A 26579-nucleotide genomic window follows, 5' to 3' on the forward strand; every position below is an offset into this window, starting at 1 on the left:
GATGAGATTAAAATTAAAAAGTTGAATAAAATATTATTAGAATATATTTTTTAATATTATTTTTGTTTTAGGATTTGAAAAAATTGAATTTTTTATTTTATTTTGTATTGGATAATGATTAGATGAGATGAGATGAGCATATTTTCTAAAAGCAAACGTGGCCTAAGTAACTTATCAGTTTATATTGAATCCGAAATAAATACGTGGCTTCTGTTTTTAGTTGGAGAAACGCCGCGCAGCCCAAGTTGTTTCTTCCGTTGCGAGAAGAAAACAGGGAGAGAAAGAAAGGACTGGGGACGACCGACGATGAGGCTGTGGTCGCCGATGACGGTGGCATTGTTTTTCTTGTTGACGCTATCGACCTTCTCTCATCAGAACAATGCCTTTGTCACGTCTCGGATTATGCCGAACCGCTTGTCTGGAACCAGCAGTTACTTGACCAATAAGGAGCTCTGGTACTCTCAGACGCTCGACCACTTCTCTCCCTATGTAACTCTCTCGATTGTTGTTTTCTTTCTGTCTGTTCTCTTTCGCTATTGGCTTATTCGATTTAAATTGTTCGAATTAAGGCACAAAATTGATTAAGTCTCTGTATTTGCAGGATCACCGCCGGTTTCGGCAACGGTACTATGAATTCCTTCATAACTTCCGGCTTCCAGACGGACCCATTTTTTTGATAATCTGTGGTGAATATCCATGCAATGGGATAGACAATGACTATATCAGTGTAAGTTTGTCATTTGTGAGAGAGAGAGAGAGGGGGGGGGGGGGTCTGGGAGAGAGACGGAGACAGAGACAGAGAGTTGCTTTGTTGACAGAGACAGAGAGTTGCTTTGTTGTAAAATAGAATTATATGGTATAGGGTTTAAGGTATATATGCTACTTGCATTCTCAACTTTAAATTTTGCGATGCCTGATAGGTTTTAGCGAAGAAGTTTGGGGCAGCTGTGGTTTCTCTTGAACATCGCTACTATGGGAAAAGTTCTCCTTTCAGTTCACTGAGGACGGAAAACTTAAGGTATCTTTCATCTAAGCAGGCGATCTTCGATTTGGCTGCTTTTGGGCAATATTATCAGGCAAGTTTCCGTCTCATTTAGTAAGTAGTTCTTTTTTTTTCGGGGCTACTTAGTAAGAATTCCGGTCGATGATCATTTTACCGGGGAATGAATCATAGTTACTGGTCATGATCAATAAGTCTCATACAGAATACACGAGGAGACCAAAGAGGTTGATATAGCATAGCTTGGTTCAGGAGTTAAGCTTTTGGCTCAAGTGGTGTCCAAGTTTCCCAGATGGTTATATTGTCAACTTTCTATCATGTATTTTGTGTTCTTGTCATTGGCAACTCGAAGGATTATGAAAGCAGACTGCTTTGGAGGAGAGTTAAACTTCTTGGCTCGAATCTGTAGTACTTATTTTCTATTGGACCTTCGAAGTTTATTCTCATTGACTGTTGCCAAGCTGTTAGTATACCCTTTTTGTCAGTTGGATTCTTTGACGCAAATATTTTGTGGCCTTATTGCTTTCCACTTCTCTTGCAGGAATCATTAAATATGAAGCTCAATAGATCAAAAGCTGAAAATCCCTGGTTCTTTTTTGGTGTCTCTTACCCAGGAGCTCTTAGTGCCTGGTTCCGTCTTAAGTTTCCTCATTTAACATGTGGAAGCCTTGCAAGTTCTGCAGTTGTTCTTGCTGTTTATAACTTCACTGAATTTGACCAGCAGGTAAAGATAATATTGGTTCTACATTTTTTTTCATGTACACATCAACATTGCTCTTATTTGGTGTTGGGAAAAACCTTTCAGTATTATCTTCTAAATGCAGGTTGGTGAATCAGCTGGTGCAGAATGTAAAGTTGCATTACAAGAAATTAATCAACTTATTGAACAAAGGCTTGCAACAGATGGGAAAGCAGTGAAGGCATTATTTGGTGCATCTGAGGTTCATCAATTCTTTTCCCTGTAATACTTAACCATGAATTACCTCAAAACATATATAAATTTTAGAATCCAGACTGCGGAGAATTTTCTCCGATGCAATTCATCATGCATGATGATCTTTATTCTGTTTCTGCAGCTTGAGATTGATGGCGACTTCTTCTATTTTCTGGCTGATGCTGCTGTTATGGCGGTAGGTGTAGTTTCTTTTCCGGCCCTGTTGTTTGTAAATTAGTGATCTTTATCTGTTTTATATTTCGCAGTTCCAATATGGAAATCCTGATAAACTATGCACCCCTCTTGTTCAAGCAAAGAAGGCTCGAGGCAATTTAGTGGTATGCTCCTCATTCTGACCATCATTTCGGTTCTTTCGTTTGGGATTTCTTTAAACCATTAATTATGTACATGTTTTCCAGATAATCTATTAGCCACCTTCACTGGTTATAACTTCGTACTGTTAGCTTATAAGCAAATGAGCAATCTTTCTTATGCTTTGTCACGTGCTACTTTTGATCATTGTTATTATTTCTCTTCTTTTCTGTTATTGTTTTTGTTCCTATTTCTCTGTTCAGCTTATTAACATAGATGCCGATACAGTTTCTTTGGCTTGGATTTCATCCAGATTCCTATATCCTTTATTATTAGTTATCTTATCCATCTAATTTGAAAATATACATTACTTCATGCAGGATGCATATGCCAAATATGTGAGAGAGTATATACTTGGAGATTTTGGAGCTAATGTTCAGACATATAATCAGAAACAATTGAAAAACACTACTCTTTCTGCAGGCAGTACCGATCGGTTGTGGTGGTTCCAAGTTTGTACTGAAGTTGCATATTTTCAGGTGGCACCATTAAATGATAGCATTCGCTCCAGAAAGGTTGACACAAGGCATGTTCTCATTACGATGTTATGTTTAATTTTTAATGAGATTTTTAGTACTTCCTGTGGTTGGGGTTGTGCTCAATTATGCACATCTGAGTATACAATATGGCTGCTGATATGCGACAGTTACCATCTGGACCTTTGTAAAAATGTCTTTGGAGAGGGCATCTACCCTGATGTAGTTGCAACAAATACATACTATGGTGGCACAAAAATCGCTGGTACGAACAACAACCCTTGTCTTCTTTCTATATTTATTTTAGGCATGAAGCGAGAGGGGACTTCCATAATTAGGGTTTTGAATAAGACTACCTTTTCATTTTATAATTTTAAGTTTATTGTTCATATGATAAAGTAGCAAAAATGAGAGTTGTTAAGCTTCTTATTATGCATGGATCAGGATATAACTTCTACTCATTTTCATTCATTTAAGTAATATTCAAGCACTGAAAAGTCTATTTTAATTATTCTAAAATAAATCCTTTGAATTTTTGACTTTGATGAAACCGGAATAACCTTTCATTCTTATACTCCTAGATTTAGCTTTGATTGGTCTAATCAGATTCAAGTATTTCTTCTCTTGTATTGATTCTTTTAAATAGATAAATAGAAGGTTGCATCTTTTTTCGAATGTTGATCCTTTTGTTGTAAAATCAATTCTTGCAAGAGGTAGGCAAATTAAATTATAAATGAATAGCTACCTATGCGTTGATCTCGCATTAATGGAAATTTTATTGACAAGACCTTTTCAAAATATTTATTCTATCTCAGAAGGGGGCTATGCATTAGAGTACCGATATATACCATGTACGGGAATTTACATAGATATGTGCGTCTGCATTTGGCTATATGCACCTATATAAGACTTTTCCATGTTAGCTCTTGATGGCAAGGCAGTGTTCTCAGTTTTATAATTTGACAAACAATTTATTTTTCTTTGGTTATTATCTCCAGCTATAGCAAAATTTTAGATTCAAATGCTTCTTTTTCTCTCTTGCACACACACACCCCATGATACCCACTTGTGTGTTGCATGGAGATATCAGAATCAATCTATATTATTCTAAGCTTCTTCTCCTAGTAACTAATAGCTGCTTTTAGAAAGTTTTATGATATCATTTCATGGGTTAGGGAGTTTTTCTTTCATGCATATGATACTTATAAGCTTGCATCACTGGAAATTTGAAGACTCTATGCACTGAATGAGGAATTGAAGTAATACGTTAAATCCTTCAGAAAGTGGGGGTTTTGTATTTATATGAATGCACATTAGAGAAATTAGTTCATTTTAGAGGACAAATTGATTTTTGTGCTTTTAATGGCTGAAAGTATGCATGTACTGGAGATTATTTTCTACATATAGCCGTTGACTTGCTGTGATGGTTTTTTTAAGGGGACGGAAACCCAAATTTATTAAAACAAAAACCCTCACTTGTGGTAGAGGAATACTGTAGTGCTGTGATGAAGTTACCATCGATGTATTTGGTTATTGTTCATGTCTTCTTAAGAAAACTTAAAATGCAGGTTCAAAAATAGTTTTTACAAATGGCTCTCAGGATCCCTGGCGTCATGCATCCAAACAGATTTCATCAACAGATAGTGAGTTTCTCTGCTTGATCTGAATTACAATATTCCTATGATCATACTTGAATTACAGTGGGGTAGAGTCCTTAGATGTCAAAATTGCCTACCTCCAGTTCAGACCAAATTGGACAAGGGTCTAAAAGATAGAAATGGTAATCAATAATATGCCATAGATTTTCATCCTCTATTTATGATCATTAGGATCGTCTGCAGATTTTTTTATGCCTGCTTAATGCAACAATTTTGTGGTCATTTATGCTTTTATTTTATCATGGTTATACACTTTTACTAAAATCTCCTCTTTCTCCCTGGAACTTACTAGTGCCTTCCTACATCGTTTCTTGTCATAATTGTGGCCATGGGAGTGATTTGCGAGGATGTCCTCAAGCTCCTTTAAGCATTGAAGGTATGAATAACTTTTATCAGCTTTTATATTTGCAATGCCCATTTGTGTTTCTAATTCAATTCATTTGGCTACTTCATGGTTTTCAAATGAGCTGATATATGGCATGCTCAATATATATATATATATATATATATATATAATCTGCCCCCCGGGGGAGGGGGGAGGGGGGTTGGCGTGGGGTTGTTGCTACATTACTTTTCCACCCTTCACTGAACGGAATACAACTATGCATCTCACTTGGAACCTTGTTCAGTGTTATCACTTACTGCAGAAGTTTATATGATGTTTCATCCCTTGCGTGTAGAATTGTTGTGGATGAAACCCTATATGGTTGGAAGCCTTCATATTTCAAAGGCTCACACAAAAAATAGATTAAAACTCAATCACTTATTGTATCTAAAGTCTTGCCATCATGCACCACATGCATTTTGACATGGTATGTATGAACATTTATGTTCTCTTAGACTTTTCCTCCAAATAGTTGTTTCTGAGGCCATGCCTTTTCTTCCCAGGCAACGCCCAGAACTGCAGCTCTCCTGATGCAGTTCACAAAGTAAGGCAACAGATTATAGAACACATAGACTTGTGGCTGTCGCAGTGCCAAGACTCAGCTAGGAGTTCTATGTGATGTTTGAGAAACATGCAATCTGTAAGATGATTGTTTAAAGAACCTTAATCTCGTGTATTTCCTTCCGTGCAGATGTTTATATGTAAATCTGTGACGGATATTTCCAAATGAGTCGTCTACTGTATGTGGCACAGTTGATTTTGCTTCCCGATATTTAATATCTAGAATATTACCATTCATCATCCTTTTATCATCTTCTTATGTGACATTAAATTATTGAAAAATAGCATTTTTCACCCATTGTATACATGAAAACAACACCTATGATCAGATGTATTATGCATGTGAACTAAATGAATCCTTAATTCATTCATATTTTATTAATTTTCGGAGAAAAAGATGGACCAAAAAGGAATTGCAGAACTGTGATAAAGCATTATATATAGGGACATTTGAAAGCGTAGTCGGGAAAATTAACATACTTGTGAAGAAAATTCAGCACATAAGTAGAATTTATACTTTTATGATAGAAACATTTTATTTGTCATCCTTTTTGCCATCATTTTTTCAACATTTCTCCATATGGTATCAAATAATAACAAATTGAACATAACAAATGGTATCCAATTATATAATAACATAACACGGGATAGCGGGATGATAATGGTAAAAGGGATAGTGAGTACTCTTTATAATATTTATGTTTGTGTATGCACATTCAAAATGTGCATGTATGTGCAGTGTGTACGTACACATGATAAATTGATCACTTCTCTTGAGTTTTAAGTCTTTTTTTTTTTTTTTTTTTTTCCTTCTTTTAGCCTTTTTTTTCTTTTTTTACTTGAGAGAAGTGAAGGAAATGAAAAAATTTGAAACTCACAATAGTAAGTTTGATTCTTTTTACAATTAAGATATCAATATTAACAAGGCTAAAAATACAAAAGTAGCAGGATAGGGATCACGACAAACACCCCATAATAGTTCACGTGAATGTTGTAGAAAATAAAAGGAAATACTTTAGCCACAAAAGGATTACACAAAAGTGAAACACAAACTAATGTGACTTGATATAGTATATCAGATTGTAAATTTATTTTTATTATAAAGTAAATCTAACAGATCCCATGAAGTCATATCAGTTTGTGGATTTACTTTTGTATAATTTCTTTATATTTGTAGCAGTTGTCAAAATAAAATCAAATTGTGAAATGTAGCCAATAAATTGGTCTAATCCTATATTTTCTTGGTCATGATGCCAACGAATTAGTGCTTGCTGAAGTAATACATAGAGTGGATTGTTTTGAGTAATCTTCTACAAGAAGATACTTAGAAAGTGCTTATTGATACATGGCGTTTTTTTTTCCCTAATCAAGCACATATAGTATAAATAGGAAATAAAATGAGTACATAGTGATTTAAGGTTGATCTTTTCTATTGTCAATATACAAAATACATCTAGGTAGAGTGTATGCGACCAAAAGAGAGATTAGTCATTGCCCATTACACCACTGAGTGCCCATATCAATTTTAAGATTGATGAATTTTCTGAACACTCCAATCACCACATGGGTGTAGATTCTGACGGATATCATCTACAATTGAAATGATTTGCCATGCTAATGATGAAAGATCAGCAATTTCTATTGTAGTGATGACCTGTTGTGCATCGCCCTCCAATAGTAGAGCTGCGGAAGCTTCAGCAATGACAAGAAATGGAGGAGAGGTTTTTTGAGGTCCATATAGTTGAGATCAAACCTTCCGCATTACAACAACTGCTGATGAAGTAGAGAATGAGTCTCTAACTGTTACATCAAAAGAAATACTCCAATAGTTGGGTGGAGATGGTGACCAGTTAAGTGGTAGAGAGACTTGCAGCTTTTTCCCATGCATGCATATAGGCTAAGATAGGATTTCCAGTTGGGTACTTAGCCGTCCTCAAAGTCGGTTCAATATTATGGTCATGAATTATTTTGTTTTGGAGCTAACATATAAGATCAAGCATTAAAACAACAAATATATGTACCTCTAGGCCAGTTAATCCTAGAATTGGCTCTTGGTTGATGAGTTTTGCTATATACAAGCAAGTTTGTGTACCAATCTGCGTACTAATGTTGTTGCCTTCATATTCTAAATTTAAATTAGCACTCTTTTCAATAAAATCTACTTTTTGACCAATCATATTGAATGGGTACGCGTATTAGTGTGCATAATCGCTTACAATTAGATTTTTCCCTTGGTTGATAATCATTAATACCCAATATATATCCATGATATGTAAAACTTCTTAAAAGAATAAAGAGATCTATAAAATCTTTTACCTCAATCCATTTAGGTTTGAGAATTGAAAAACCTACAAAAGAGAGTAGAGATTTTCTATAGGGAATGGACTTCTAGTCTTCTGCCTTAGAACTTTTTTTTTTTTTTGGTGAGTCTAATGGAAAACACAAACCCTTTTATATAAGCAAGACTATTTATTACTCCTAAAACTTTTGGACTACCCTCATTATTTCATCCATAAAAAAATAGCAAGGGTTAATTACTTTATTTATTAAGGGCAATTACCTATGCTTGATAGATGAAGTGAATCATCGTAGATGAAGTGAACCACCTTAAGGAAGACAAATGACTTTCTAGGTAAATCAAATCAAAAGTCTAACATTCTGCCACTTGGTTAACTTAATAGGTAAAACTGAAATGGCCAAAAACTAATGCCCTCAATTCTGTCAAGGTATCATATACACGAACCATGGCGGTATTGCTCTCTATAGTGAGCATTTCCCTTCCATGCGTCACAATACATAGTATCCCTTAAAATAATTTATGAACAACTAATAAAAGTCATTCGGGTCTAACTTAATCACCCAATGGATATAACGAATTCGTTACTTTATGCGCAAAACTGAAACTGAATTCAACTTCATTCTTTGTGGAATATATAGCAACGTGAGAGAAATTACACTTTAGATAGGCCCATACGATCCACATGACCCTGAAACTGTTTTACCGGTAAACATTTGGTCATTGGATCAGCTAACATCAAATCTATACTAGTGTGCTCAATATATACCACATTGTTTTTTATGCTCTCTCTTACACTTAAATATTTAATGTCGATATGCTTGCTTATGCTTCTGCTCTTATTGTTCTTTGAGAAGAACATTGTAGCGGTGTTATCACAAAAAATCTTTATTGATCTTTAAATGGAATCAACAACTTTAAGATCAGAAATAAAAATTTTCAATCACATGGCTTGTGTCATTGTTTCATAGCACGCAATGAATTCTACCTGCATAGTAGACATAACAACTATAGATTGATTCGTACTCTTCCAAGATATAGCTTCTTCAACAAGAAGAAAGATATATCCAGAAGTAGACTTTCTGGTGTCTACACAACTAGCAAAATTTGAATCTAAAAAGCCAATCACTTGCAAATTTTCTATATGCTTGTAGGTTAGCATGTAGTCCTTGGTTCCTTACAAATACTCAATCACCTTCTTTGCAGCTATCCAATGTTGAAGACCTGAGTTACTTTGATAGTGACCCAATAATCCAATTGCTAGACATATGTTTGGACGAGTGCAAACTTGAGCATACGTCAAGCTACCCATTGTAGATGCATAAGGCACACTTTTCATCTACTCTTGTTCCAATGCATTTTCAGGTGATTGACATTAATGAAATTTATCCCCTTTGATTGTGGGAGCTACGGTTTTACAATCTTTTATACCAAATCTCTGTAAAAGCATTTTCAATGTAGGCCTTTTGAGACAGTCCTAAGACTCTTTGTTTCCTGTCTCTGTGAATCTCTATGCCAATGACATAAGAGGCTTCACCCATATCCTTCATTTCAAAGTTTTGGGAGAGAAATTATTTAGTCTCATGTAGTAAGCCCAAATCATTGCTTGCAAGAAGAATATCGTCTACATATAGGACTAAATGTATTTGCTCTCATTGACCTTAAGGTATATATATTGATCAACAAGATTCTTAATAAAACTGTATGAGATAACAATCTCGTGAAACTTTAAATACCATTGACAGGAAGTTTGTTTTAGTTCATAAAGAGACTTCTTCAACTTGCATACTTTCTGATTGTCATCATTGAAACCCTCAGGTTGTTTTATGTATACCACTTCATCAAGATCCTCATCAAGAAAAGTCATTTTCACATCCATTTGATGTAGGTCTAAATCAAAATGAGCTACTAAGACCATAATTATCCTGAACAAATCCTTCTTAGAGACTAGAGAGAAGGTTTCATGATGATCTATGCTTTCCTTCTAAGCAAATCCTTTAGCGACAAGTCTAGCCTTATATAGTTCAACGTTAGCAAAAAAATCTCGTTTGGTTTTATAAACCCATTTACAACCAACTGTCGACGCCCCTTCTGGTAATTCGACGAGATCCCAAACTTGGTTTTTATAAATGGATTCTAACTCATTTCTCATGGCATTCAACCAAAATGTAGATTTATCCCCACTCATGGCTTGTGAAAAACGTAATTGGGTCTTTTGAAAGTCCATAGTCAAAATTAGACTCAGTTAGGTATACAATGTAATCATCTGAAATAGCAGGCCTACGTATTCTTGAGGATCTTCTTAGAGCCACTACTTCGTCATTTGGGGATGACTCAATTGGCTCAGACTGTAAATACGGAATAACTTTAGGTTGAACCTCATTTACGGGGATATATTGTTCTTGAATTGGTGATAAAAGGGAAATAATGTTGTGTTAAATACTCTTATTATACTTGATTAAATAAGTTTTATTTGTAAAAAGAGTATTTAATAAACATTGCATAATAATTGGGTTGTTGACATGTAAAGACTCATTACATAGTAAAAATAGACTTGGGCTCAATTTTACTTAACTTGGGCACGGGCTTAATTCTCATGTGTGTATTGTAGGTTGAGGCCAACGTCTGCAATAAGGCTTACATGATTCATAACATAGCAATGGAAGATTGAGGCCCATGTCTGCTAACAGGAGAAGAAGGGAAGATTCTAGATGGAAGGTTACGAAAAGCAGAAGAGAAGAGAGAAAGAGAGAGGAAAAAGAAAACAGTTACGGGAGCACGGAGAAGTGAGAATCAGTGGCACAGAAAGAGAAATAGGAGCTGGAAATGGGTATAAAGAGGAGGAGAAATGCCAGAGAGCGAACGTTAGTTAGCATAGAATTTCTTTCCTTGATTTTATATTCCAAAAGTTTTCGAAAGTTTTTAGGGTTTTTCATTTTGTTGAGACTTGATGTTGATGATGGTAAACTTAGACTAAATCTGTAGCTTGGGTTGTGGTAAAACTTTCATTTTCTCCTTATGTTGGCTGCATTTATATAGATCTCAATTTATATACTTCACCATATCTGAAATTACGTTTCTGTGAATGGGTTTCTGTTAGATTCTCTCATTCTTATTCATGTTCTGTTGTTGACAATAGGCACAACAAAACCTTGAATCAATCAAGGTGTCTCTCAGCCAAGTGATAAAATAAAAATTGGTTGATGATAAATTCTTTTAAAGTCTTGGTACATGATCTCTGAGTTTATGTTCTTCAAATTGCATTTTGTTAATATCTTGATTGGATTAATAAAAGAAGAGTAGTATCCAAAAATCTTGGTAATATGTGGAGTGAAAAGAAGTTCTAAAATAGCAATCCAGGTGTTTGTCAAATTGTTTCTACAAAATCTATAATTACTTTAGTGTCAATTTAATTCTCTGTTTACAATAGGGTGAAGTTAAAATTCCAGTTGTTTGTCATAAGTCGATTAGTTTATTTTCTTGAGATTTGAATTACTTTGATTTAGTCCATTTCCTTTCCAAAAATTTCAGAACCAAGTCACTCTAAAAATCAACCATACATATCAATGGCAATAGATCATTCTTTGTGAATATAACATTTCTTGGTTTATTTTCTTATTTTCATACAAAACTCTTTTCCCACGTGATAAATCATCCAAACTCTTTTCAAATCTAAATTCTCGCAATTTCATACAATCAATTGGCTGGAAATCCACTTGTACCTGTGGAGATGACGTTGGGTGCTGCCTCGTATTACAACTAGTCCACTTCTGCACTTGAGAGTAATAGTTTGGAAACCATCAATTGGTGTCACCGCATGATCTTGCGATTTATTTTGCCCTAATACAACCATTCTTCCTCCAAAAAAAGGCAAAGTAGCATGTTCAGATATTTCCTCAAAAGTGATCTCTTGAGGATTCTGTGGCACCCTCGACCCCCACGTATTATTTTTGTGGAGTTCGTGACACCGGGATAATGACCACACGGATCACGCACCCCCAACGACCAGTGCTCAGAGTGTGTACAAATGCAATACGTGTACAAAATAAAATTCGCAGCGGAGAAATAAAAAGGTATTTCTTTATTAAATACCAGAATTATTCAAAAACAGAAAAATATTATTACAAGATTTATACAGTCATCCGACAGATAAATTAAAGACAAGAAATAATATAAGGAAAACAAATCCCATAACGCTGAACAACATATCAGCAACTCAAACCTCCGGTGGAGCTAATCTCTCGGGTTCATACTCGAGCTCTGTGTCAGGCTCTACGGCACCATAAGACGGAATCATGGGGTAAAACACCACAATGAGATTATGACATATCAGCAAGTAATTAACCAAAACAACATCCAAAAGATTTAAAACACATTAATATAATCACACGTCCCCATACAAACAAATATGCAGAAAAACAAACCACATTCTTTTTCCTAAAAATAAATTTTTAATACTCACGCCAAAAATCTCATTTTTGGCCCAATCATAATTATTATTACAAAATTACACATGCACCACGGTCTCCCCTATAGACCGTCCGCACACCCTGGCTCTCATCGTCACATCACGGGTAACGTCCGTACATGAGACTTTGTAACGAGCGATGCCCAGTTCCGCGCCCAGCGAGTACATGGCCAAGCATCCTCTAATCTCGCCAGCCAAAAGGTCACGAAATCGGTACAAGAGCGTTACGGTCTCGTCCGTTCCCGTCGTCACCCTGCGACAACTCAGGGGACGTTACGTCAGTCTGTTATGCTCCCGAGTGACCAGAGGAACTCCACCAAGATAATGCCTCATCTCGGCTTGGGGTCGTAATACACACGCACCCACATAATTCAGTCTCATTTCCAAACAGACAATGTGACCTCACAGCACAATTTATTAAAAACGATAAATATGCATTTCAACAGTTTATTGGAATACATTTAAATATCTCATATACAATTCACTCTAATTACAAAAATACAATTTACAACCAACTACACGCGTAATCCCTTCCTCCAATCCGGCCCAAGGCACAATATCAACACCAATTACAATTACATCCCAACACTTCAACGGCCCAAGGCCCAATTTCCAACAAACTAATAGTTTACAAATAAAACAGTTATAAAGCCAATTTAAATTACTTGAGTTGCGATGTAAAATTACATACACGAAAAGTGAATAAATTTGGAAGATCAAGCGAAATCAGCGTTGCTCAAGGTGGCGGCACAACGGCGGCACATGGCGGAGCTCAGGGCGAAGCAGTGCCAAAAATAGGTTTTATCTCATGGGTTGGCTAACTTACAAACGGGTGGAAAAATTCAACTCGCAACAAGCTAGTAATTTCACCAAGAAACCAAGTGAAATACACAATTTTAGAACTAAATAGAGCTCGGCAAAGCTTCACAAGCTCACGGATTCACCAACAAAAATACAGAACAAAACACAAATCAACAAGAAATGATGATGGTTTAGACAAGAGAGGAAGGAAGAGGAACTCGGAAGATTTTATTTGTAGAACCCGTGGCCTATTTATAGGCCAAGAATGGCAGTTTGAGGCACACGTGGGAACATCACGTGGAAGAGGAACAGGAGTACAAGCTGCAGAGGAGATGTGTGGCAGTGAAGATGGCGTGGTGAAGTGGCAGGTTGACAGTAGCCTTCGGTGAACATGCCGAAAGACACGAAGGCAATAATGGGAGTTCGAGGTGGAAGGTGGTGGTGGCCGCGAGGAGCGGCAGCATGACATCAAGCATTTCGGAGTCACTACCAAATGACACGGAGCTGCCATGAGGTGGAGGAGAGGAGGTGGTGGTAGCAGCAGCTAGTAGAACAAGTAGGAGGTGGGAAAAAGGTAGAAGAAAGTAGAAGAAAAGAAGAAGGAAGGAGAAGGAGTTGTGTGGCGCAAGAAGGGAAAGCGATGGAACCCAGGGGTTCCTCAAAACGGTGCTGTTGCAATTAAGGGGAGGGCTGGGTTCTAATTGGCACGGGCTGGGCCAAACACAGCACACACACACAGCTGGATCATTACACGGGTTAGGCTATCACTTCACACGGGTTGGGTTCAAACACACGGGCTGGGTTTGTTTTTGGGCTCACCAAACTCACACACCCACAACGAGAAACACACACACACACAACCCAGTTAAAATAAAAACACAGAAATTAAAGAAGTCCAACCCGGAAACACACACAAAATAAAATAAAATTAACATAAATAAAATACCATAAATAAAATAACACAAACAACATAATTAAAATAACACTTTTAATTAAAATATATGGAAATATAAACACAAGTAAAAATTAGAGATCTCACAGATTCACACTCCCACTAGGTTCAACATCCTCAAAAAATCTTGCATTTTTAGATTCGATAATTCTAGGGCTATGACTGGGACAATAAAATCTATATCATTTGGAGTTACTTGGATACCTAATAAAGAAACCGCTAGTCGTCCTTGGGTCTAACTTCTTTATGTTAGGATTATAAATCCTAACTTCAGCAGGACAACCTCATATGTGTATATGATTTAAGCTAAGTTTCTACCATTTCCACAACTCGAAAGGTGTCTTAGAAACATACTTGAATGGAACCCTATTCAATATATATACTGCAATTTTAAGAGCTTCACTCCACAAGGAAAGTTGCATGTTAGATTTACTAATCATGCTCCTTACCATATCCATTAGCATACGGTTCATTCTTTCTGCAATACCATTTCGTTGTGGTGTGCTAGGCATTGAATATTGGGCAACAATGCCTTCCTCCTAAAGGAAATTTGAAAATGGACCCTTTATTTATCCATGTTCTGTGTACCTACCATAATATTCCTCTCCTCTATCAGATCTTACAATCTTGATTTTCTCTTCATTTTGATTCTCTATTTCTGCTTTTAGGCTTTGAAAGCATCTAATATTTGAGCCATTTTATTCAGAAGATCTAGATACATATACCTAAAATAGTCTTCAATAAATGAGATAAAATATCTCTGACTATTTAGGCAAGGGGTAAGAAATAGTCCACAGATATCTGTGTGTATAATCTCAAGAACACTTGAGCTTCTTCTTAAACCTTTAGAATTTTTGTTGGTCTGCTTGCCCTTTACGCAATCCACACAATTCTTAAAGTCAGTAAAATCAAGATCCTATTGGACCCATTCTTTTACTAACCGTTTCATCCTCTCTATAGAGATGTCTCAATCTCTTATGCCATAGTAGAGAAGATTTTTCATTCAAAAGGTTTGTCTTAATGACAACTGAATGTAGGAAGAGATAATTCTTCTCAAAATCGGGATGAATATCTAATTTAAACAAGTTATCAAATAAAGTTCCAAAACCAATAGGAAGTTTATTCTTAAAAATAGTCACAGTATTCTCAAAAAAGAAACTGCAACCTTTGATAATAAGTCTGGAAACATAAATTAAATTTCTACAACATTCTGGAATATAAAAAGCATTATTTAAATCCAAAACATGTCCCGATTTGAGAATCATTCTAAAAACTCTAACTGCAACAACTTGTGAACGCCCTTTATTTCCAGTGAAAACCCTAAGTTCACTTGTTGTTAGTTTCCTTCTAGTGAGAAAACCCTACAGTGTATTCACAATATGAATTGAAGAACTAGAGTCAATCCACCATGAATTTTTAGGAGCATCAATGAAAAAAGATTCATGACACACAAAAGAGATAGAGCTATCTTTTTTTCCAAGCCACTCTTTATACTTGATGCAACTCTTCTTTACATGACTCTCTTTCTTGCAAAAGAAGCATGTCACTTTTTTGCCATTAGATCCATTGAATTTTGATGGCACATTATGCTTCCTTTTCTTTTGAGGTCCACCTTGGCATTTCTCGGTCTTAACTTTATCATTCATGATCATATTTGCACTTTCAAGTCGATCATGTTTCATCATTTCCTCTTCTTGCATACACATGGTCAGAAGATCCGTAACTGACCAATTTTCCTTTTGTGTATTATAAGAGATCTTGAAATGCTCATACTCAAATGACAGTGAGTCAAGGATGAAATGGACCAAGAACGGCTTAGATATCTCTATCTTTAAGCCCTTAAGTTGAGAAACAATGTCTCATATTTTCGTAATGTATGCACGCATACCCTCAAAACTATCAAAGGCTTTAGTAGTGAATTGTCTGATAAGAGTGCTAGCTAAAGCCTTGTCAGAGCGAACAAACTGTTCCTCAATTGCCTGCATTAATTCCTTAATTGTAGTGCAGTCACCAACAAAACCTCTAATGCTCTTACTCATACGAGACTCTATGAGCATTAGACTTAGGCAATTAGATCGCCCCCACCATTGGCGATTTTCGATGACTTCCTATGTATCTGTATCCATAGCAGCAGGTGGTTGCTCCACACGAAGTGCATAGTCAAGGTCCATATACCCCAAGGTAAAATGAATCAAATCTTTCCAGTCAGAATAATTAGTGTCATCAAGTATTAGAATAAAATAAACACCATCAGCTAAGGATTGTGGAACGACGGCTACAAAACCAAGAAAAACTTTAATACTATTAATTCATGTAAATTTTTAACTTTCCTATGGGAAAAGGTTGCATAACAGCATAAATTTACTTATCTTTATTTATAAGACAAATTATTCCAAATATTAACAAATAAAACTATCCACACCTGCAGGCAGAAGACTAATTTTACTGTCAATACCGAAAATCATTTTCTTATACTAATTAAATCACAAAAGTTAAAAATTTCCCTGTAGGGATAAATCCTTAAAACTTATGATTTAGTTACAATGAGATTCTAAATTTATTTATGTATTCTTTTAAATAATAAGGGTGTTGTAGCATTACCTTTATTATTCAAAAGAAATACAACTAGGCATCTACTAAAATAGGTAAAAATCTATTAACTATAAACTAGCCCAAAGGCCCATCAATATGTATAAAGCTTGAAATTAAGCCCAAAGTCAAAACAAGCCTTTGAAATCCATTAATATAGTTATGAGCACATAACCATCCAAATATGAATTCAAAGAAAAAAACTTAAAAGCCGAAAGTCATGCCCATCTTCCAAATTATTAAAGACTCATTCATCAAGCCCACAAATGTTTGAACAAAGGACCATAAATGATGGACTAAATGGATAACATTGTTCCAATACATGCGAAAAGACTTATGTTATCAAAAATTTATTTTTTCGAAAAATGCATTTTAAATCATGACCTGGCTACTCTCTTGTGATACAGATTATGAAAAAAAATAATTAATCACGCCAAGAGAATAAAACAAAGAACAAAACTAGATTTTAGAAGCCGAATATATGAACAAAATTGAAATGCTAATAATTCAAACACAAAGCTGAAAGGTATGGCTCTTATATCAATTGTAAAACTTCTTAAAAGAATAAAGAAATCTGTAGGATTTTTTATTTCCAACCATTTGGGTTTCAGAACTGAAAAACCTACAAAAGAGAGTAGAAATTTTCTGCAAGGAAGGGATTTCTACTCTTTTGCCTTAGAACTTTTTTTTGGGTGAGTCTAATGGAAAACACAAGCCCCTTTATATAGGCAAGACTAGGGACCCTTACTTATTATTACTCCTACAACTTTTGGGCTACCCTCATTATTTCATCTATAAAAAAAATAGCAAGGGTTAACCACTTTATTTATTAAGAGCAATTACCTATGATTAATAGATGAAGTGAACCACCTTAGGGAAGACAAATGGTTTTCTAGGGAACCCAAACCAAAAGTCTAACATGATAGACATAAACTGATTCTCTGGAAAATCATTTGGAATGTTCTCCCAACTCGAGTGAGGCTCAGCAACTTTCTCCCTGATTTTCAACTTGAATATTATATGCTCTGTCCTTTGTGTAATGGTGAAGAAGAATATGTACTCTTTATCTTTTCATAGAATGCCCATTCACTCGGATTGTCTAGAGCCAAAGTATTACTTCATTAATAAACAAGAGCTTGACATTGGAGTCCTTGGAGGTTTGTTAGAGGCATCAAAGAGTTGTGCGAGGGAGAATTGAACAATACCCAGCAAAGGGCTTAGAGAACATCTCAACCCTGTTTGGGTTGTAGGATTGTGACCAGTCTATGATGAAAAACTACATTGTAAAATCAAGGGAGACAATTGGCCAATTCCTTTGAAATCCAATTGGCCTGGGAGTTAGGCCTGTCTACTTAAGAGATTAGGTCTCGTTTGGATTGGAAATTCACATCAACTCATCTCAACTCATCTCATTATTATAATTTTTTTAAATTTTTACACAAAATATAATAAACAATAAATCTTTTCAAATTTCTACATAAAATATAATAAAAAATAATATTCTAATAATATTTTATTCTACTATTCACAAGCCATTTTAACTCATCTCTGAATCCAAATAGGACTTAGTTAAATGTTGGATGAACAAGATAAATTTAATTATTTATTATAATCTTTCTTTCAATCTTTAAAATGATGCATGGATGTGAGCTGAGCTGTTTTTAATTGGATGCTCGAGTCTCATTTAATTGACGGACAACAGGAATAATTTGTGTAATTTAAAGTGCAAAATCATATATCTTTATTTGGGTTAAATAGACCTTTCACCCTTAAATTATAAAGTATTTTATATTTTGCACCCTAAATTACTAAAGTAGTGGATGCTTGGATGATGTTGAGAAGTGATAAAGAGTTTTAGAATTTTTTATTAAAAAAAGAAAATGGTTTGAGATGAAGTTTTGTAGGTTTTTGTGAAAGTTGGGAGTCCCACTCGAGATGACCGCTTTCATAACCATTTCCTTTGTTGTTTCTCATGGCATATTATCAGCTTTAGAGTCCTGGTTTGGTTTCACAAACTTTTTAAATCATCTCATTCAATCTCATCTCAACATCTAAATACTATTTAAACACAAACATTTTTTAAATTTCAATTTTTCAATTTTTTATTTAATCATTACAACTTTTCTAAACTTTCAAATAAAACACAAAAAATAATTTATCTTTTTCAAAATTTAAAACAAAAATTATATTACAACCCTCTTTTTACTTTATAATTTTTATTAAATTTTTTCTCTCTCCTTTTTCACAATCTCACAAAAATATTAATTCAAACCATTTCATTAATATTCATAAATTATTTCGCTACTATTTATAAATTTCTCATCTCCTCACATTTCATCTACATAACCAAACAAGGCCATGTACTTTCTGGTGAGGACAAGATGTAACCTTAGGGATAATGGGAATTGTTATGGCGCTATCAAATTCTGTCTGCTTTTGTAGCGTTTCCATCCTGAACATGATGCGTCATGACATAATTTTGTCACGATATTCTCCCACGCCTCTACCCAAAACATACCCATTACTTTTGTTCTTTCTCTCAGCACATTAGCGAAGTTACCTCACACTACACAGAGAAATGAAGCTACTTCACAATAGCAAAGTTCATGCCATTATGCTTTTTTCTCCCCACTGCACGATTTAGACTTGGCTGGTCTAAGAAAATGCGTCACAAGAGATACGACACCAATTGCATGATCAGCATTCATCGGCATGATGATTAATTCAGTTTTTGGGTCAGCTGCAATAGTTTCTTTTATTTTCTTGCAATATTGCCATTACACTTGCAGAATTCAATACTTGGAAGACCAGAAAAGACAAGAAGAAACACCACTCGACTGCAAATTACTGCTGGGTCTAATGGGTGTAATAGGAAGAGACAACACAGATACAGCCACAAGTTTCTGGATTCCCTTGACCTTCCCTCCATTTTCTTTTTTAAACTTCCATTGAAACAGCTCATCAGCTTCCCACCTTTCCCATATTTTATTTTCAGTCTTTCAGCTAAAGCTAGAGACTTTCCTTGTTTCACTTAACAACTTCAATGAAATGGTACCAAAGCTGTTGTTGCTATTTTTGCTGTTTGAGAGTACAGTCTCTCTATCTCATCCAAACGTCTCTAATGGCGTCGTGGTGGCCGAAAAGGCTTACCTGAATTGGGTGAAACAAATGGGTTCCTTCAAGCACTCTTTCTTCCAGAAAGCAGTAAACAAGTTCAAGCCTTGCTTAACCATAAAAGTAAATAAAGTCTCGAGGTTAGGTGATTTTGTTTCAGTGCAGAAGGCGATCGATTCACTGCCAGTCTTCACTCACTGCAGGGTGGTTATCTCCATTAGTGCAGGGATTTACAGGTAACATTCTACGAAGTAAGATCCTATTTAGTTTCATTTCGTTTGTGTTTATACTTTATATAGCAACTCAAATAATGGGATTTAAAAAAAAAAAATGTAGGGAGAAGGTTGAGATTCCTGCGAGTATGGCATACATTACCCTGGAAGGTGCTGGTGCAGACAATACCATTATTGAGTGGGACGACACAGCCGACAGAATGGGACAAAGTGGGCGTCCATTGGGTACCTTTGCATCTGCAACATTTGCAGTTGATGCTCTTTACTTCATTGCAAAGAACATCACCTTCAAGGTCAAACAACTTTGGTGATTTTGGCTGTTACATTTGTCAATAGGTCAACTATAATTTTAGACATTCAAGCTAGAGAGAGAACGAGGCTTACTGCTCGGATAGGATGTATTTCAGTAAAACCTATTAACCACCGAACCATGTGTGAGTGCGTGGCTCGGGACCATTGAACTACCTCTCGTAGTATACATAACCCTCTAAATTCTCTTATAAATTAAATAACGTCGAATCAACAATGTGAAATGTGTCATTTATACTGGTATGTAAGTTGAATGACTCGTTTCTTTATAGGTAAAAAGGGTAAGACGGGGCTACTAGATGTGTGTGAAATCACCACTTGTCCTAAAAGTTTAAGCTAATAGGAAGAGGTAGATTTTTATTATTTGTATTATATTCTTAATACTTTCCCTCACGTGTGGGCTAGTCTCTTCTTCAATGAATAGGCTCAACACGTAGAATATTTAATTAAATGGGTAAAGTGTAGAGTCAGGATTCGAATTCAGAACTTTTGCTCTGATATCATATGAAATCACCACTTGTCCCAAAAGTTTAAACTAATAAGAAGAAGTCGATTTTTATTATTTATATTCTATTCTTAACAATGTGGTTTGCCTACTTAGACATGACCATAAAAGCATCCTATTTACTAAAATCCAGAGTGCCTAGATGGCAGAAAGCCACGGGCACTCCCTCAAGTCGAGTTTGAGCCATAGCCTTGACCTTAGGGTGCTAGAAACTTTATGAATACTTGTGCGGCTGAAGCTAATACCGAGTCTTTATTAATCCTTAGTCTAGGCGAATTTGTATTTGGATTCAAACTCAAGACCCAATTCACACATGGAAGTAAGTCAACGACAATTAAATGCAAGTAGATGACTCTTGGGAGAATGAATGACGCTTATGACAACGGTAAGGGGGGGGTGTTCATTTTTTTTTTCTCAACATTTCCTGAACAGAATAAAGCACCATCGCCACCATCAGGAGCACTGGGAAAGCAAGCAGTGGCACTACGGGTTTCAGCTGACACAGCAGCCTTCTTCGGATGCAAAATTATCGGAGCACAAGACACTCTTTACGATCACAAAGGCAGACACTACTTCAAGGACTGTTTCATTGAAGGCTCCGTCGACTTCATTTTCGGAAACGGTCTCTCCCTCTACAAGGATTGCCATTTGCATGCCATCACCAGTAGCTATGGAGCCCTGACTGCCCAAAAGAGACAGAGCTTGCTTGAGGAAACTGGCTTCTCCTTTGTCAACTGTAAGGTCACTGGATCAGGGGCCCTATACTTGGGCAGGGCATGGGGCACTTTTTCTAGGGTAGTCTTTGCGTACACGTACATGGACAAGATCATCACTCCCAGAGGATGGTATGATTGGGGAGATAAAAATAGGGAAATGTATGTTTGTTTCTCTCTCCTATTTACTTCCAAGACGTGCCATGATTTATATGCCTGCATAGTGTTTTTAACCAATTTGAAACAACATCAATGCAGGACTGTGTTTTATGGACAATACAAATGTTGGGGAGCAGGGGCTGATTTCGGAGGACGAGTTTCATGGTCCAGGGAGCTTACTGCTAAGGAGGTTGAACCATTTATTTCACCGAGTTTTATTCATGCCAATGAATGGCTCCCAAACCTGTGATAATTTCAATTTCTAAACTGCAGTTGTTAGGCAATTAGTGGAATGTTCAGAAAGCTAAAATGATATTATATAAACCCTAGAATTTATTGTGGCTTGAATAACCCCGTTTCTAACAGCTAATTTAAGTTGAAAGCATAGAAAAAAAAAAAAAAAAAAAAAAAAAGAACTAGCATCTGTGGCATTCCCATAATGTATACGTCCGGACATAAAGTAGGAGTTCAGAAAATTGATTGCCTCATTCCATGGATATTTACAAAGAGAGTTTGCTACTTCAGGACCAATTGACTGTACAAATCCCACCTACTCCTTGTGACGGACTGACCGTGCCAGCATCCAATTCGGACAACCTAAAATTAATATATAACCAACCCAACTACAGGGATCAGAAACCGCAATAACCAACCAAGGCTTCGTCTAAATGTCACAATGCAGTGATGTCTCTACTCTACAGCATGTTCGAATATATTAGGACAATGGTTCTCTAAAAAGGTTTCCACACAAAAGATCTAGCTGTGATTAAATGTGGAACCAAACTTCCTAAACTTAGTAGCTCACAAGGACTTCTACTGCTGAAAACTGATCAATGATTATATCCAAGAAATATAGAAAGATTGTAGAAGCTTAATATACACAAACATGAGCAACATCACTGAGGAAGAACAGGAGAGAGCAACCAACCAGATATTATAATCATGACTGGGAAAGAGTTACAGTTGCAGTATAACCATTCTTCATCACCTGCTAATATCAAGGAAATACTAATCAGCAATCCCTATTACTACCATACAGTAGCTAAAATTAAGCAATGTAATTGTCAACAAACAAGAGGTTTTTGTTTTCAATAAACTTTCCACCTTCCAACTACCAACTGTTTTATACTATGCATCCCAAACTACCAAAACTGACACATTGCATGCTCACTACCATTTTTTGTCAACTACAGGTCAGTTTTGATAGTCAAGTGTAAAGTGGAAAATAGCTGTTAGTTAGAGAGTAGAAAATATATTCTTCCATTTTCTTAAGACCGGAGAGGGTGTTCCAATATTGGAAGCAAGCAAGAAGGATTGTTAACTCACCTCAAACACAACATTCTGATAACCATATACAAATGTAGATCCAAAAGGATTGTTTGTAGAACCTTAGGTGCCATTTGGATAGTGAGTTGAAATAAGATGAGTTGAGATGAAAGTTAAAAGTTGAATAAAATATTGTTAGAATATTATTTTTTAATATTATTATTATTTTGGGATTTGAAAAAGTTGAATTGTTTATTATATTTTGTGTGAAAATTTGGGAAAGTTGTAATAATGAGATAAGATGAGAGTAAACATTTTCACTATCCAAACGGTGCTTTTGTTAGGACCTTAATAGCAGCAAAGTAGACAGATACTAAAGAAGGATAAAATGGGAGACTCTTTTCTTTTTCTGTTATAATGTCCTTTGGCTAGACTAGAAAGTGGGAGAAAAAAAATTACCTTCACTTGCTCCCAGTTGGTGCTTGGTGCAATCGTCTGTCTGCTGCCATTTACATCCTCAAAAGACCCCTCAACTGCAGAAAACAAAACAAAAATGGTTTATCTGTTTCTCTAATAAAAATCTTAATAGGAAATTTCAGAAAAAGAAAATAACTTACCATCTGAACCAAAGATAATAAAATTGCACTTTCTATATGAATTGAAATCTGCATGACCGGGATAGTTTGTATGCAAAACAAACTTCTTGATCTTATGAGCCTGCGTGTACAACACAGTGATATTAGAACTTTAAGTGCAAAGGTTTTCATGCATAGTATCATGATTATTTACAAATCACTAGAATTAAAGAAAGCCAATACCTGTCCATCAAATAAGATGTCCAAACCACATGTAAAATAGTTGTAGAAATAATCACCACAGAGTGTTGTCCACGGACAAGGGTCTGATGCATTAATCAAAAGGCATTAATCAAAGTTACATTAATCAAAATGCATCATGATGTAATCATACTTTTATGTTTTGGATAGATAATTAACTTATGGCAGCAAGGCACAAGGCTGAACACCTATTAGGCCACACTAGACACAAGATACAGCACCAAAATGCATAATCACACCCTGAAAAAATAAAATGGACGCCCACCAACAAATTACAGAGAACACAGTACCAACATGAAATCCCTCAAAACTCAAATGAGAATGGACCTCATAGCATAAAGTAATTGCAATAGCTGATCCAATGAGGCAGATACCCAATCCATAGTTCTATGCAATTGCCAAAAGAGACAATTACTCAAATCCAATGATTGATTTATTCATTATGTGAATTGGAAAACCCACAAAAAAGACCATTTATAACAACAATTATAGATCCAAAATAGATTGGATTTATTTCCATTAAGGTCACAAGTTGACAATTTTAACAGATTGGGGTGATCATGTATGTATTATCATGCTTGCAAGAAACATTAAAATCATCCATTTTCAAGCAATAGATTCTATTGTTTTTTATATCCTCTGTAGTCCTTAGCATGAGTTACTTATGTGGTGTTATCCTGGCGTGCAATATAAATGGTAAAAGACCATTTTTAACAACAATCATAGATCCAAAATAATAATAATGATAACAGAGATAATATCAGAATGCAAGGACTCAGAGAATACGCTTTAGAGACAGCCATTGTCACTATCAGATCAAATGTGGAGTTAAAAAGTGATAGGTATCAAGACTAGTACACTAAAAAAAGTGGGTATCCAGACGAATACAAGAAGGAACCTCTAGTTTGCCCAACGAGCCAGAAAACAAAAGCTTAATTCTGTGATCTTTCAAAACAATGTATTAGTGATTAAAGCTACTAAACTAATTGCTTCATTAGGTAGAAAAATTAATCTTTAATAGTTCCCTCATCTCATTGATAATTAGAAGAAAAGGATCTTCCAGATCACATGCTCACTATGAAGCACAGACAGAAAACCTAAACAAATGAATATATACAAAGTAATGTAACACCTGGGACCAAGGATCAAAACAAAGATGAAAGCCGTGATGTGGAAAGCTAATAACAATATATAGTTTCAGTGGCTCCTGCATTAAACGGGCTCAATAAGAGGTTCTTACAAGATTAAGACCTAAATTAGACTCATATGAACTCAGTACATAAGACACCTGTATGTGACAAATTAAAGGCATAAGTAACGTGAGTATATGACTGTGAATTTCATATACAGTAAATCCACTACAAGCCAAAGATGGCATCCATTGAATTCCCAACAATTCAAAGCAGTTCACAAGTGTTTATGTGCGTAGATGCACACATGATATAAACCATCTACAATCAGAATCTCATCAAAGTACTTCACGTGGAAGACATCGTACATGTTAGGCTGCTGCTCTATCTGAGCAAATGATTCGCATATTGGCATCCCTGAAAAAAAAAAAAAAAAACTAGATTTTAGTGCCGAACAAGGGCAGTAGCTAACCAGAGCTTTCGACAACCAAAACTCAATCCAAGAAACAAGGCCACATACTGCGCACGAATGCTGAGCTCACAAGACCAATAACAAATCGTTCTGGCAACCAATAAGTGAAGCATCGTAATCATAACCTAAACCTAAGTTTGGCAGCTGCAAAACCGGAGATTGCATTGGAACTCATCCGTTTTGAGCTCCATTGAATGTATGAAGAAGTTCGATAAAGATGCAGGATGATTCATCGTATCGCATTTGTCGGGAACCATAACGGTAAATGTTTCAAAACCAACGTAATTAGGATGAAATGACATCCAATCCAAACTTCGACATGATTCTCACTTTATTAACCAATCGCCACTCAATTCAATCGTTCAAATTTCAAAAGATGAAAAGCCAGAAACCAATCGAGAATTACCGAGAGAGAAGAGTCCGATACGGAAACCAGGTCGGAGATCGAGAACAATGGCACCCATGGCCATGCCCTCGCACCGTCCTCTTGGTCTCTGATCCAATATTTTGAATATCGTACCGACGCCGTATCGGTCAAGATATTAGAATCAAATATTTCAATATCAATACCGTTTTAAGATAACATTTTGGGATAATATTTCGGGATAGTCAATATATGAATAAATTATATATATAAAAATTATATTCTAAAATAATAGTTTATATATAAATAAATTATATATAAATACATATATATAAATTATAAATAGATCTGAATTTAGGATTAAAAAATAAGTTTGTAATTTGAAAAAATGAAAAAAAAAAATACAAGTCGAAATATTAGTCAGTATCGGTTGAAATATAGGTAAGTACAAGCCAAAATTCAGGCCGGTACGACTGGTACCGGCCGGACGGTCGAAATGAAAAATTTTCGACCGTACCGACTGGTACAATACGAAATTTAAAATACTGCTATGAACATAACTTCCGCAAAAGGAACTCACAGTTATTATATTAAATAACTTATTATTAATATGTCACATCTATTTTAATTTTTTGTATTATAATAAATATATAATATGTAAAACAATTCAATTAATTTAATAAAAATAAAATAAAATAATAAAAAAATAATTTTAAAATATATAAAATATGTTATATAAAAGAGAAATTACTTACATCAGCCACTGTAGCTGCAACACACCGTAATGAGGAAGAAAAAAGAAAACATCACGTTAAGTGTACAGAAAGTATGGTTGATGCGTATCATTACTCTATATAAAATGATGAGTAGGATCTTTGAGTGTCCATCCATCTTAATCTATTCAAATCAATTAACGATAAAATTTATTATCTTTTTAATATTTTATAAAATGTTAAATAAAAAAATAATTTTAAAATATATTATAT

At 35.4% G+C, this 26579-nt stretch overlaps 3 protein-coding genes across 9 annotated transcripts; 2 read left to right on the plus strand and 1 right to left on the minus strand.

Annotated features, from left to right (window-relative positions):
- The first annotated feature begins 169 nt into the window (after positions 1-169).
- On the plus strand, positions 170-5621 carry LOC121262635 (probable serine protease EDA2). The gene is made up of 12 exons (XM_041165193.1): positions 170-489; positions 602-727; positions 921-1076; positions 1542-1724; positions 1825-1941; positions 2077-2130; positions 2201-2272; positions 2627-2832; positions 2953-3047; positions 4351-4425; positions 4733-4816; positions 5329-5621. The coding sequence occupies exons 1-12, from the start codon at positions 307-309 to the stop codon at positions 5442-5444; spliced, it is 1467 nt and encodes a 488-aa protein (XP_041021127.1). The 5' UTR covers positions 170-306; the 3' UTR covers positions 5445-5621.
- A 13780-nt stretch (positions 5622-19401) lies between these two features.
- On the plus strand, positions 19402-21912 carry LOC121262785 (probable pectinesterase 53). The gene is made up of 4 exons (XM_041165383.1): positions 19402-19842; positions 19943-20132; positions 21086-21528; positions 21625-21912. Exons 1-4 carry the CDS (start codon positions 19541-19543, stop codon positions 21773-21775), a joined length of 1086 nt encoding a protein of 361 aa, XP_041021317.1. The 5' UTR covers positions 19402-19540; the 3' UTR covers positions 21776-21912.
- On the minus strand, positions 21538-25721 carry LOC121262786 (UPF0183 protein At3g51130-like). Of its 7 annotated transcripts, none has more exons than XR_005940172.1 (7): positions 25636-25721; positions 25092-25174; positions 23610-23692; positions 23409-23508; positions 23251-23324; positions 22488-22513; positions 21538-21981 (listed from the first exon to the last, which is right to left on the minus strand). XR_005940172.1 is itself a non-coding variant. In XM_041165384.1 (7 exons), the coding sequence occupies exons 1-5, from the start codon at positions 25697-25699 to the stop codon at positions 22853-22855; spliced, it is 390 nt and encodes a 129-aa protein (XP_041021318.1). In that variant the 5' UTR covers positions 25700-25721; the 3' UTR covers positions 21538-21980; positions 22487-22513; position 22852. The 7 variants fall into 7 exon arrangements, 4 of the variants coding, with proteins under 4 accessions (XP_041021318.1, XP_041021319.1, XP_041021321.1 ...); XM_041165384.1 differs by lacking the exon at positions 25092-25174 and adding an exon at positions 22852-22921 and having other exon boundaries at positions 21538-21980; positions 22487-22513; XR_005940174.1 differs by lacking the exon at positions 22488-22513 and having other exon boundaries at positions 21538-21769.
- Positions 25722-26579: the final 858 nt, after the last annotated feature.

Source organism: Juglans microcarpa x Juglans regia, chromosome 4S (genome assembly GCF_004785595.1).
Source record: "Juglans microcarpa x Juglans regia isolate MS1-56 chromosome 4S, Jm3101_v1.0, whole genome shotgun sequence".
Lineage (NCBI taxonomy): Eukaryota > Viridiplantae > Streptophyta > Magnoliopsida > Fagales > Juglandaceae > Juglans > Juglans microcarpa x Juglans regia.

What these genes read in the sequence shown, in the direction of transcription:
- LOC121262635 (XM_041165193.1), top strand. Translation starts at nt 307, where the DNA reads ATGAGGCTGTGGTCGCCGATGACGGTGGCATTGTTTTTCTTGTTGACG. An exon ending in CATTATTTGGTGCATCTGAG is followed by an intron (nt 1,942 to 2,076) that starts GTTCATCAATTC and finishes CTGTTTCTGCAG; the next exon opens with CTTGAGATTGATGGCGACTT. An exon ending in TGGTGGCACAAAAATCGCTG is followed by an intron (nt 3,048 to 4,350) that starts GTACGAACAACA and finishes CTTAAAATGCAG; the next exon opens with GTTCAAAAATAGTTTTTACA.
- LOC121262786 (XM_041165384.1), bottom strand. Translation starts at nt 25,699, where the DNA reads ATGGCCATGGGTGCCATTGTTCTCGATCTCCGACCTGGTTTCCGTATC. An exon ending in TATCGGACTCTTCTCTCTCG is followed by an intron (nt 23,693 to 25,635) that starts GTAATTCTCGAT and finishes TTAATGCATCAG; the next exon opens with ACCCTTGTCCGTGGACAACA. An exon ending in CCAACTGGGAGCAAGTGAAG is followed by an intron (nt 22,922 to 23,250) that starts GTAATTTTTTTT and finishes CTATCCAAATGG; the next exon opens with CACCTAAGGTTCTACAAACA.
- LOC121262785 (XM_041165383.1), top strand. Translation starts at nt 19,541, where the DNA reads ATGGTACCAAAGCTGTTGTTGCTATTTTTGCTGTTTGAGAGTACAGTC. An exon ending in ATTAGTGCAGGGATTTACAG is followed by an intron (nt 19,843 to 19,942) that starts GTAACATTCTAC and finishes AAAAAAATGTAG; the next exon opens with GGAGAAGGTTGAGATTCCTG. An exon ending in GGAGATAAAAATAGGGAAAT is followed by an intron (nt 21,529 to 21,624) that starts GTATGTTTGTTT and finishes ACATCAATGCAG; the next exon opens with GACTGTGTTTTATGGACAAT.